Source organism: Argentina anserina, chromosome 4 (genome assembly GCF_933775445.1).
Source record: "Argentina anserina chromosome 4, drPotAnse1.1, whole genome shotgun sequence".
Taxonomy (NCBI): domain Eukaryota; kingdom Viridiplantae; phylum Streptophyta; class Magnoliopsida; order Rosales; family Rosaceae; genus Argentina; species Argentina anserina.
In genome coordinates this window covers 12,760,373-12,773,792 of record NC_065875.1, presented here as the reverse complement: position 1 = coordinate 12,773,792, position 13,420 = coordinate 12,760,373, and the positions used below count along the sequence as shown (strand labels likewise).

The following is a 13,420-nucleotide window of genomic DNA, read 5'->3' as shown; positions in this document are numbered from 1 at the left end:
GCAAGGATTTTGATTTTGAAGTGAAGACCCTCACAAACGGGCTTGGTAGTGGGCTTTCTACGACCCGAGCCCAAGTCTACTTAAAATCCATTTTGGTCACTAATTTTTGTTTTTTGTTTTTTGTTTTTTGTGTATAAAACTAGTTCTGAAGATGACAGGAGCTAGCGAAAGAGATCAAAGCTTTCCACAGAGGGGGAGGGAAGTGGAAGTAAATGTAAATCGTTGGATTCCTAGTTCAGTTAGGAAGCTACAAAGTGGATAAAGGAGAAATAGGCGAATGAGCAATTTGATCATTGATATCCACACATCATGCAGAAACTACAGTAACTACTGTTAATGAATTCTATCTGTTCCATTTCCCGCATTCATAATTTCAGTTTCAGGTTCATTATATCACACCATAACGTGACAGAATTGGCAATTGACGTTTTGTCTTATATGTATCGGATCACATCTGATGAACACCTGAATATGATGAATCACTGATAAGGACCAAATGTAAACTTTCTGCAGGGTTTCACTCTTAACTTTATCAGGAAATACTGAATAATTGAGGCACTGCTGCAATTTGTTTGTTAAAGTCATCACAATTTCTATCCTACTGAAACAGACAAAAAAAAAATTTATGTTTGAAACAATATACGGTTTATTTGGTGATGTTCAACACCAACTGAGACATTTCATCAAAAAGAAAAAAAAAATACACACCCACTGAGACAAACACGCCCTAGCTACTGACTCAGTGCCGATTATGAAATCTTCTAAAAATTATTTCAGATTTCAGATCAGGCATCAATTGTTTAAATCAGGTACTTAAACAAGCCTCAATGCTCCATCTATTCTTTTAAATTTTACATAACCACTGACTAAGGTTTTACAGTAAGCACAGCACGGACATGTCCTTAACTCAAAGACACTCCTTTTTGGCCATATACATTTTCCGATCAGATAGCATTATCCAGGGTATTGTAAGTTTTGCTGGCTAAGCTCCCACACCTTATTAAATCATCTTGTCATCATGCCTGCAAGTTTAAGAGCATCTTAACATTTAAATGATATGGTATTTTGCTATGTACGTTTGAAAAGGGCAAGAGACACAAACACTATAATGAGTGTGACAATTACTAAGAAATATTAGACTAGTAGGTCAAAGCGTCAAATAAATACAGACCTATCTCCAATTAGAACTGCTAATTAAGTTTCATTCTAAAATCAAATGTCCATTTTCAAGAGATGAAAGCAGCTGAGCATGACAGTGAGCGAATATTACAACTATTAGATTTTCGCCCCATCGTTTCTATCAACTTTTGATCTTTCAATTGATATTAAATCGTAACCACAAGGTCCATTAGAAGGAAGAGACTAATAGATTTGACGTAGAATCAACACAAAATCTGCAAAAGATCAAGTACAACTAATCTCTATCACTGATGAAATAACTATTAAAATAGTTGTTCAGGCGGCCACAACATTACAACTATTTCCTCTCTCCAATGAGCAAGAGGCAGAAATTAGTGTGGAGATAGCAGCGTTTACAATAGAAGCACAATCGCTGATGCTTCAGACAAAAGCAGGACCCTATAGCAGCAACCTCTAGCATAAAAGGTGGTTACTAATATTTTTCATGGTTCATCCATTACTGTCTCAAGTTAACTTTATCTTTAGCAAGGTTAATAATACATTAACATGTTAGCTTTCCAAGGCTCTTATTTCCTTTTTGTTTTTGTTTTGAGAATGCAAGACTCTTATTTCCTGATCTCTAAGCTTCTTGTAATAATAATGAAGGCACGCTATATTTAAGTGAAGCACACAAGGCACTTATGCCTCTGTCCTCTAGTTACAAATATCACAATGAGCTATAGAAATTAATTCCCATCTTCCCAGTGTAAGCACATTGCAGGTGTCTTTACTAAGGGCACGCCCTGCTCAGAGTTCATTCAAACTTGCAGCTGGGGGAAGTTACAGTTAGGGTATTCATAACCATGACCAGGTCTACCTAATTAGTTGTCAATAACTATGGTTCCAGTACGTGTTGTTATAATAACAAGCAAGTCAGATAGCTAGGACTGTTAGCTAGTCAATTCGTGAGTGAGACTGTTCAATTTTCACACATATTCAAGAAGGCGACAGTTCTTAATCTATTCATTCTCAGGAAAGAAAAAATCAATCATCTTGGGTCTCAATCTTCATCGAGTCTGAAGCCATAGAACTGTTGGAGTTAGTGGAAATTAGTGGAATAGTTGGTGGAAATTAGTGGTTGGAGTTAGTGGAAATTAGTGGTTGGAGTTAGTGGAAATTATTGGAAATTAGTAGGTAGAATAGTGCTAGAATTAGCCTATATAATGAAGTGTAATCTGTAAATGAATCATCAAGCAATAATCTGTTCAATTCAACTTGGTATCATAGCCTTCGAGCTCTGTTTCTTTTTCTGGGATTTTTTCCCGTTTTTTTCCGGCCGGGTTCTGCCTTCAACCCACCCGCTGCCTCACCGGTTTTTCGGCTTTTCCGGCTTCCTTCCCTGTGCCCTCTGACGCTCTTCCCGTCCGGCTCCCTCACGAGTCGCCTTGCTCCTCCGACGCCAGGCAAACCCGACGACCTCCGGTTCGCACTCGACTCGCCGCAGCCCCCCGCTCCTCGCCGCTGCTCCCTGCTCCTCGCCGCTGCTCACCGCTCCTCGCCGGAATTCCTCAGTCGCTGCTCGTCGCCGAAGCATTTCCCAGATCGGTCTCTCTGCACCGACCCGGTTACAGCTCGCCCCGGCCCGGCCCAAAAACCGCCCCGGCCCAAACTGCAACCCCGCACAGCCCAGCCCAGACTGCGTGTAACCCGACCCGGTTCGCCGATCCGACCCGGTTCACCCGACCCGACCCGGTCCGGCAAGAATCAGTCGTCTTTTTCTTTGTCTGTGCATCCTCACCGTCAGTGCAAGTGCACCAAAGACATATTCTTTTTTAATTGGTATGGCTTTCAATATTTCTCACTCTGGTAGTTCTGATACATGGATTATTGATTCTGGTGCATCTGATTATATGACTTATGACAAATCTTATTTTACCATATTATCTCCTCCACCCGTACCCTATGTTACTAATGCTAATGGTAAGCCATTTCCCGTGGTGGGGACAGGGTCTGTTCGTATTACTCCTACCATAGAGCTTCACAATGTACTCTATGTACCTGCTCTATCTCATCATTTGATATCTGTTCCCCAACTGAACGCTGACGCTCAGTGCTCTGTGACATTTTTTCCTATGTATGTGATATTTCAGGATTTTCTCACCGGACAAGTAATTAGTCGGGGGTATTTGCGGGGCCGGTTGTTTCATCTGGATCTGACGTACGCAGGGAAAAAACCAGGGGGGCAGTCTCGGACCGCGTTACTCTCCACTTCTGACAAGCTAAGTGAAATTTGGTTATGGCATCGTCGCTTAGGGCATCCATCTTTTAGTGTTATGAAAAAATCCATGCCCACTTTGTTTATTAATGTGGACGAGTCTTGTTTATGTTGTGAGACATGTGTTTTGGGTAAGAGTCATCGATCAACTTATTTCCCTAGTATTTCAACTAAAAGTTTTCTTCCTTTTGAATTAATTCATTCTGATGTTTGGGAACCTTCTAAAGAATCTACTGTCTCAAGCATGCGTTATTTTGTGTCATTCATTGATGAGTGCACACGTCTTTCATAGATTATTCTTCTTAAAAATAAAGATGAAGTTTTTCCAGCTTTTCGTACCTTCCATGTCTCTGTCCAAACCCAATATAATGCCACCATTCGAGTTCTTCGTTCTGATAATGGGGGGGGGGGGAATATGTGAATCATGTCTTTCAGGAGTTCTTTAACACACACGGAATTGTTCATCAAACAACGTGTCCTTACACACCTGAGCAAAATGGGGTTTCTGAAAGAAAAAATCGTCATTTACTTGATATGGCTCGATGTATTCTTTTTAGTGCCCACATGCCTAAATACCTTTGGGGTGATGCTGTCATTACTTTCGCCCACCTCATTAATTGTCTTCCATCTCGTGTTCTTCAAGGGAAAGTTCCCTATGAGGTGCTTGCATCTCATGTCTCATTACCTTCTTTTCATAATCTTCCTGCCCGTGTTTTCGGTTGTGTCGCTTTTGTTCATCTTCCACAACATCAGCGTTCTAAGTTGGATGCCCGGGCAGTTAAATGTGTGTTTGTTGGATACGGAGGACATCAGAAAGGGTACCGGTGCTATCATCCTCCTACTCGGAAGTACTATGTCACTATGGATGTTACCTTTTTTGAGGACATGAGTTACTTTTCCTCTTCTGATACTGCTCTTCAGGGGGGAATTCCTATTTTGAAGAGTTGTATCATGGAGAGGGGGAGACAAATGAGCCAGTCGATATGGTAACAAGTTCTGTTGAGATTACCAAGGTGTCAGCCACACAGGCACCACCAGAGGTCGTCACTCAAGAGATTCAGGCACTAGAAGCTGACAACACAACTGCCCCACATGTATCCCGTACTACTGTTTATACCCCTGACCAAAGCTCTCCTGGTACAGAATATCACTCATCTGAGGTTAGTCATTCTATTGAGGCTAATAGTAGACAATATGTTTTGCCAAATAGGTCTACTCGAGGTCAACTCACAAAAAAATATGAACCTACCCTTCAGACTAAAGCCAAGTATCCGGTGGCCAATTTTATATCTACCAAAAGATTATCTAAGTCATATGAGTCATTCGTGAATCAAATATCTACTGTATCAGTACCTAACAAAGTGCAGGATGCATTGGGAGATCCAAAATGGAGGAAAGCAATGGAGGAAGAGATGGAAGCATTACAAAAGAACAATACTTGGGAGCTTGTACCTCCACCATATGGCAAGAAGACTGTAGGATGTCGATGGGTGTTTACAGTGAAACACAATCCAGATGGGTCAGTAAGCCGGTATAAAGCATGCCTAGTAGCAAAGGGGTTCACCCAGACATATGGCATAGACTATGATGAGACATTTGCACCTGATGCAAAGATAAACACTATCCGGGTATTGCTCTCTATCGCTGCTAACTTGAACTGGCCACTTAGGCAGTTTATTGTTAAGAATGCATTCCTTCATGGAGAACTAACAGAGGAAGTATACATGGATCTTCCACCTGGATATGTGGCCACTTCTCCAAGTAACTCTATATGCAGATTAAGAAAGTATTTGTATGGTCTTAAACAGTCACCTCGTGCTTGGTTTGGAAGATTCTCACAATTCATGAGGAAAATTGGCTACATGCAGAGTAATTCAGACCACACATTGTTTCTCAAACACCAACAAGAGAAGGTAACAACTCTAATCATATATGTTGACGATATGGTAGTTACTGGTAATGATACTATTGAGGTGGACAGATTACAAAAACAGCTTGCCACAGAGTTTGAAATGAAGGACCTAGGTACACTCGAGTACTTCTTAGGAATTGAGGTAGCCCGGGGAAGTGATGGTATCTATCTGTGTCAGAGGAAGTACATCCTTGATCTACTAACGGAGACAGGTATGTTAGATTGCACTTCAATTGATACTCCTATTGAGCAAAACCATCGGTTAGCAGAGTACCCAGATCAAGTGCTCACTGACAAAACTCGTTATCAGAGGCTAGTTGGACGCCTGATTTATTTGTCACATACCAGACCAGATGTTGCGTATGCAGTAAGTATAGTGAGTCAGTTTATGCATAATCCGAGTGTGGATCACATGGATGCTGTTGTGAGGATTTTAAGGTACTTGAAGTCAGCTCCAGGGAGAGGAGTAATGTTTTCTAATCACAACAATATCCTCGAGATTTGTGGCTTCACAGATGCAAACTGGGCTAGAAATATTACAGATCAAAGATCCACATCAGGGTATTTTACCTTTGTTGGAGGTAATCTTGTTACATGGAAGAGTAAGAAACAAAATGTGGTAGCACGATCTAGTGCTGAAGCAGAATACAGAGGTATGGCTCAGGGAGTGTGCGAATTGTTATGGCTTAGAAGTTTGCTACAAGATTTGGGTATTAAGCCTGAATGTGCTATGCAGCTGTACTGTGACAACAAGGCAGCCATTGATATCTCCCATAATCCGGTGCAACATGATCGTACGAAACATGTGGAGGTTCATCGTCATTTTATAAAAGAGAAGCTAGACGCGAAGATCATCAGTTTTCCTTTTGTTTCTACAGAAGAGCAACTTGCCGATATGCTTACAAAAGGAGTGTCTAAAAATGCCTTTTATGATTCACTTAGCAAGTTGGGCATGGTTGATATGTATGCACCAACTTGAGGGAGAGTGTTGGAGTTAGTGGAAATTAGTGGTTGGAGTTAGTGGAAATTAGTGGAATAGTTGGTGGAAATTAGTGGAAATTAGTAGGTAGAATAGTGCTAGAATTAGCCTATATAATGAAGTGTAATCTGTAAATGAATCATCAAGCAATAATCTGTTCAATTCAACTAGAACCAGAGTATTGGACTAAATATTTCAACATCTTCGATTCTATACTACCAGAGTAAATCCAATTATAAAAAAAAAAAGGCGAACATATGCGAAAACATTAAAGCAGAAATATTTGACATTATGTGCAATTAAAATACAATTGAAGAGATACCGGCAGTAAAAATTTGAACTCTAAGTTCATGTTCCGAAGCTGTCGACAGATTCTAAAGTTAACTTTTACTCTTTTTAAGTTTAGGCAGCAACCCACTTTCCCAACTTTAGCTGGGATGCAATCATATGCATTTTATTTAATTAATAATGCTAGGATAATATATATGTATCATGCCTTGTTTATAATTAACCTATCAGTGCTTGAAGACATGTAACATTATATCCCTGTCACACCTGACTCCTGATAAACAGAGGGCGCTAAATACCGGCAAACAATGAGGAAACAGGAACTGATAATGAAGAACAAACCCAACCTTCTTTATGCTGATTGATCCAGAATTGACCATCACCTGGTTCCAGATTAATTGGTGCCTCTGCCCCTCACCATCAAGCGCCATCCCTCAAGATAGACTTCAGCAAAAGAAAAGCTATTTTTTGCATGAAAAAACCCCGTCAGTGAAAAATTATAACAGATTAAGAGTTTATCCATGTGACCTGAAATGCGATTATTTACCATCGTAGTGTTCTTCAGGGCCTCGATTTGTATTTGATGCTATCTGGCTAGGGAGGCTAGTTCCACCTTGTGCTTGACCAAGATCACAAGCAAGTAATTCCAAAGCACCTCAGAAATGCTGATACTGCTCTTCCTATATTTGTTTGTCTAGCCAAGTCTTCCAATCTATTTGTTGGAAGATGAGGTTCTTGTTCTTCTTCCCCATCATGATGATCATCGTGTACTTCCCTGGAATTGCTGTCATCTGATACAATTGATGCTACAGCTGCCCCTTCTTCGTTGTCAAAATCAGAGCTGCTGGTATTCCTCGGCGAATATCTTGCCAGTGACAACTCTTCATCACTTGTATGATCATCATCAGTCTCCTCAATAGTAGTCAGGTGCACCCCAAAACTTTTAAGAAGCAACCCCGGGTGCTTCAAATTATAGGGATTCCATGAATTCTTGTGGAAAATCACTCGAACTTCATGATCCACTACCTTTATCTCCTTGAAATCAATACATGTGAATGACACACACACATTTTCTTGAGCTGATAACTTGGTCCCACTAGAATTAAAATCGCTTTCATCTGTGCCACCATACTCTTCTGTTTTATTAATCACAACCGTCGTGGTACAACCACAAGAACCAGGAGAGTAGTTTTCAGTAATTTCAAAAATTACACAGACAACCAATCCTATTCTTTTGCCCTTCAAAGTCCTAGGGATTTTGATCAAAAGTTCACATATATCATACTTAGTTTTATGACCAGGAAGCACACTTGTCTCCACCTTACTCGAATCAAACCACTTTGGAACTTCAATTCCTGGGAGACTTGGAAGTATAATATTATAGTCATCCACATACCAATTAGTTAAGCCGTCAGACACCAGCTGCAAGAGATACATGCTATGCTAATTATTTTTATTATCAGTGATTGATATAACGCACAGAGGCACAAGTATATACTGTATAGATAGAGATGCAAAACCTGGTTCAGTAATGCTTTTGCCATCTTTGACACCATGTCTATGCCAATACTCTCTACCAGTCTACGACAATTAGACAAGTGCATCCTGCCAAGACTTGCGGGAGTGTCTGTCTGTTGCAGTATATTTGACAGTTTCGAAAAACTCTCCAACCATACGCAATCATCCAGGTTTATATGTTCTATCTCTGGTGGAAGTTCTGGAATGTCTCGAAGCTGACAACCACCCAAATCAAGAGATTTCAACCTATGAAATTTTCTGATGCGCAGAAGACTATCAAAGCTGATTCGTGAAAGATTGAGTGTCTCTAATGTGGACACACAATCAAGATTCGTTAGGAGATCAGAGACTGATGATAATTTGCATTCTTCAAATTGTAGATTTCGTAGCTTGGGAAACAATGACGAACCAGGACGATCATGCCCACTGTTTGAATTGGTTGAAAGCATCAGAGGAAGTGATTCTGCACTTGGTGAAACCAATGCCCTCGCCCTACTTGGAAATGTAACTAGCTTAGGGCAACAAGAGAGAACCAGTTCTTGAAGACCTTGCAGCCCTCCATAAACACTGTGCGGCACGTTTGTAAGGTTTGCACATCCTTCTAGGTTTAACTTTGTAAGGCGAATGAGATCTCCAATTGAGAAAGGCAGTTCTTCAATAAGAGAACCAGAAGCATCCAATTCCTTCAAGGAAGTGAGATTACCGATGGATGAAGGCAGTTCTTTTTAAGCGAGTTTTTGACACATTCAACTCCTCCAAGGAAGTGAGACACCCAATCGATGAAGGCAATCTTTTGATATCAGTTTCATACGCGTACAATATCTCCAATGAAGTGAGATACCCAATCCATGAAGGCAATACTTCAATGCGAGTTTGGGATAGCTTCAGAAAACATAAAGAAGTAAGATGTTCAATTGATGAAGGCAATTCTTCTATATGAGTTCCTGATGCGTCCAATTCCACCAAGGAAGTGAGACACCCAATCCCTGAAGGCAATTCTTTTAGGGGAGTATTACACAGCAACAGTTGTGTCAAGGATGTAAGATACTGAATTGATGAAGGAAGTTCTTCAATAAGAGTTTTAACCACGTACAATTCCACCAAGGAAGTGAGCTTCCCAATCCATGAAGGCAATTCTTTAAGGGGAGTGCCAGACAGGTACAGTTGTCTTAAAGAAGTAAGGCGTTTCATCGTTGAGGGCAGTTTTTCGATTGAAGTTTTAGACAAACTTAAAAATTCCAAGGTAGCGCAACATCCAATCCATGAATGCAGCTTTTTTATCCCACTTCCTAGTAGCTGTATTTTTTTAATGCACTCCATCTTCCCCGCATGAATTATGAAATTCTGAAGCCTTCCACAATCGGAAGCCAGAAGTTCCGTCATGGATCTCCAACTCACTTCTGTTGGAAATCTCTGAAGCTTAGAGCAGCCCCGAAGACTCAAATGAGTAAGATTATCAAGGAATCCCACAGTGGGATGCACTTTAACCAGATTTTTACACTTATCTAGATCCAAACGTTGCAAATTTGGGCATTGGGATAAGTCCGAGACTTCTATAAGGTATTGGCAATCTTTCAAATTTATTGACGTCAGATTTGTGAGACGCTGCAAGACACAAGAAAATGTTTGAGATGCACGAACATACGATAAATGAATCAACTAGAAACCACACATATGCTATTGCTTTACATTTGAAACATGAATAACAGACCAAAAAATAAAATAAAATAAATACAAGATGACAGTATTTGAAGAAACCTACCTTGGATCCATTTCCCATCACTCTGATGGCACTACCAGGCATATTGAATACAGCAACTTCTCTTGGAATTATATTGGATGACGAAAATTGTAGTTGACAGCCAGGCCAATCAACTACCCTCAAGCTATTTGGCAGATTATCAAAATTTCCATAATGGCGTCCAGCACGGTATATGAACATTCTAAGATTTGGCATGTTGGAGAAAGTGGTACCACTGAAGCATATCGCATCTGAATCTTCAGGCAGATTCATCTTGATGCCTATGACATCGGTTGTTCCCTGGTACGAGAATGCAACAGTGTCAACACACCAAACACCTCCTCTAGATAATTAAATTTCATAACTACTTACAATTTAAGCAAAAATAATTAAAGGTGAATTCAGATATGCACTTACAATATTCTCTGTTAAAACACGGAAAACATCTTCATGAAACCACAACCTGCTACGCTTTCTAGGGTCATCAGGTGACTGTTCTTGAACTATATCTCTACCCATTTCTTCTAGCAAGTCATGCATCCAAATCACACCATCGGATCTAATACTGATGAGGGCCTTTCCAATGAGAACATCAATATCATACCGTTTGTTGTCACAAGCTTCTAGTATATTTACTACATGTGTTCTATCTTCACCTTTAAAAAAACATGCAATGTCAAGAAAAGCTTTCTTCACTCTCTCATCCAATCCATCGTAACTTATTTTCAAAACATCTTCAATTTTATTGCTTTTGAAACCATCTAATGCAGCTTCCCATACCTCTACTTCTTCATTGCACAGAGAAGAACCTAAAACGGTCAAAGCTAATGGTAAGCCTTGAGCATACCGTAATGCACGTCTTGTGAGTTCTGCATAACCATCCCTGAGTTGACTTCCTCCAAATGCATACATACTAAAAAGCTTGAGAGCTTCTTCATCAGCCAATTCTTGAACCTCGTGTATCAGATCAACTCCATGAACTCTCAGCAATTTTTTATCCCTTGTTGTTACAATGATTGCACTACCCTTACCAAACCAACTACATTGACCAGCTAACCTATCTAACTGATCCGTGTCATTCACGTCATCAAGAACCAAGAGAACTCGTTTGTTTCGTAACCTTTCCTTGATCACAGTGGTTCCTCTAGCTACACTGGCCACCTCCAATTCTGTTCCCCTTAGAATCTCGTGAAGAAGTATCCTTTGTAGTTTAACGATGCCTCCAACACCCTCTGAATTTTCTCTAACATTTTCTAAAAAACAACTCCCATCAAATTTATGAGCAATTGAGTTATAGAGAGCTCTTGCAATTGTCGTCTTACCAATTCCACCAGCCCCCCATATCCCTACCATATGAACATCTCTTCCCTCCACATCTAAAAGCTTACGGATCTCTTGCACACGAGGTTCTATTCCTACTGGGTACTTGGCCACATCCAAATCTGTGAAGTTTATAAGTTGCTTTGAAATCGTTTGAACGATCTCCTGAATGACATTGGATTCAGAGTGTTTCCTGGACATTTAGAATACACCACATTAATTTAATAGAGAACACAAAAAGACATTAATATTTACGGTCAAAGTCTCAAACACATTTATCCTCTACAACATATACTGCGTTGTAGAGGATAAAGTCATAGTAGAGACAGCTTACCACGGAGTTGTTAGATATTATCTTGTTAGAATTCAATTGTATATTTCATTGACAATGGTACTTTCATTTGTATAATTTTATAACTTGATAATATACCAGGACTAATTGAGCTATTGTCAAAACGGTAAATAAATTTAAAAAAAAAAAAAAAGAAGAAAAACTTGAAGCTGAAAACGTAAACTTAATTCCATTAGTGATTAGTGGAAAGAAAATTACTCTGAGAGAGTCCACCCTGACAAACTTGCCGCTTCATTAAGAACACTTTTCCATTTCTGCACCTTGTCGCCATTAAATTTGCGTTCCAGGTTAGCAAGTGCCTCCCCAAAGCTGCCTCTGTGATTTCGTACATCCGATGGTTCGACTTTGTAGAACACTGGCAGAACGACTTGCTGACTTGATTCCTTGCAGTCAAGAATCTTGACAAGTTCATCCAAGCACCACTTGGAGGACGCATAGTCTTTAGAGAACACAATGATTGAGATCTTGGACTGCTCAATCGCCTGGAGAAGCGCTTGTGATATCTCTTCTCCTCGTATGAGCTGGTCATCCATGAAGGTGCTGATTCCCTTCTGACGCAAAGCGGCGTACAGATGGCCTGTGAAATTGAAGCGGGTATCCTCACCTCTAAAACTCAAAAAGACATGGTAATTCCATGGATGGATGGAAGAAGGAGAGAGTTGTTCGATGATCACCATAGAAAGCTGTGAGATGATTAGAAGGAGAGATACTTTGAAAGAGTTTCTCCCTGTTTGGAGAAGGAGGAGAAAGAAGCAGAGTTCTTTGGGTTCTCAACTCAGCGATGATGAAAGCAAACTGCAAAAGTAGAAGAATTTCACTGAGACTAATTTGTTTTCCGACTTGTAGTAAACGACTTTGTAATGAAACCTCCTACCCAAACGGGCTTGGTAGTGGGTTTTCCATGACCCGAGCCCAAGCCCATCTTTATTTTTGGGGTTGACTCCAAACAAATTTTTAGTTTCGGGGCGAGTCGAACCGCCAATATCCTCTGTAGTTTTGAAAAACATGGAGGGGTAGAAGAAGCAGCGAAAGAGATTGAGCTAGTTCTGAAGACGACTCGCTCTAGTGAAAGCGATCAGAGCTTTCCAGAATGTGGCTAGTAAGGGGAATGGGAGGACAGTAATTCAGTAAATGTTAATTGTTGGATTCCTAGTTTGAATCCGGTTCAATGAATTCTATATCTGTTCCATTTCCCACATTCATGGTTTCAGTGTCAGATGCATATATCACTTCGGATGAATTCATGAAGATGAATCACTAAGGAAGGAACAAATGTAAGTTCCTCCATGTATAGGTTATTTGTATAGAGACCACAAGGAAGATGTCTGCATTATGTATATCCTTTCTGCAGGGGTTTTCCTTCTCAACCTTATCTGGCAACTATACTGAGGAATACTTAATGAGGCACTGCTGCAATCAAATTCAAGAAAGCATCATCAAGGGGTACTGTAAGTTTTCCAGCTAAGCTCCACACCATATTAAATCATCTTCTCATCATCCCTGCAAGTTAGGAGCATCTAAACATTTAATTCATATGGTATTTTGCTATATATGTTTGATATGGGCAATCAATACGTACACACAGTTTAATGTGTGTGACATAAACTAAGAAGTGTTAGACTAGCAGGTCAAAGCGTCAAATAACATTAGCAAAGCCCCGTACATGGTCACACTAAGATATATCTTCAATTAGAACTGCTATTTAAGTTTCAATGTAGAATCAAGTTTCCATTTTCAAGAGATGAGGGCAGCTGAGTATGACACGGAGGGTATTACACCTGTTAGATGGCCACCAACTTGTCTATCAAACTTGTCATCTTTTAATTTATCTTAAACTCAACCTCAAGGTCCATAATCAAGAAGAGACTGATGGATATACGATAGAGAAACAACTCAAAATGTGCAAAGGATCAGAG

The 13,420-nt window shown here is 40.1% G+C and overlaps 1 protein-coding gene across 1 annotated transcript; it reads right to left on the bottom strand.

The window, feature by feature from the left end:
• Positions 1-737: 737 nt before the first annotated feature.
• Positions 738-12,293, bottom strand: LOC126790131 (disease resistance protein RUN1-like). Its single transcript, XM_050516275.1, is given in 8 exon segments — positions 738-1,022; positions 6,921-7,034; positions 7,121-7,995; positions 8,094-8,823; positions 8,825-9,696; positions 9,854-10,132; positions 10,250-11,345; positions 11,703-12,293. Coding segments are annotated over 6 exon segments (4,248 nt in total). The 5' UTR covers positions 12,182-12,293; the 3' UTR covers positions 738-1,022; positions 6,921-7,034; positions 7,121-7,203.
• Between the last annotated feature and the right edge of the window lie 1,127 nt (positions 12,294-13,420).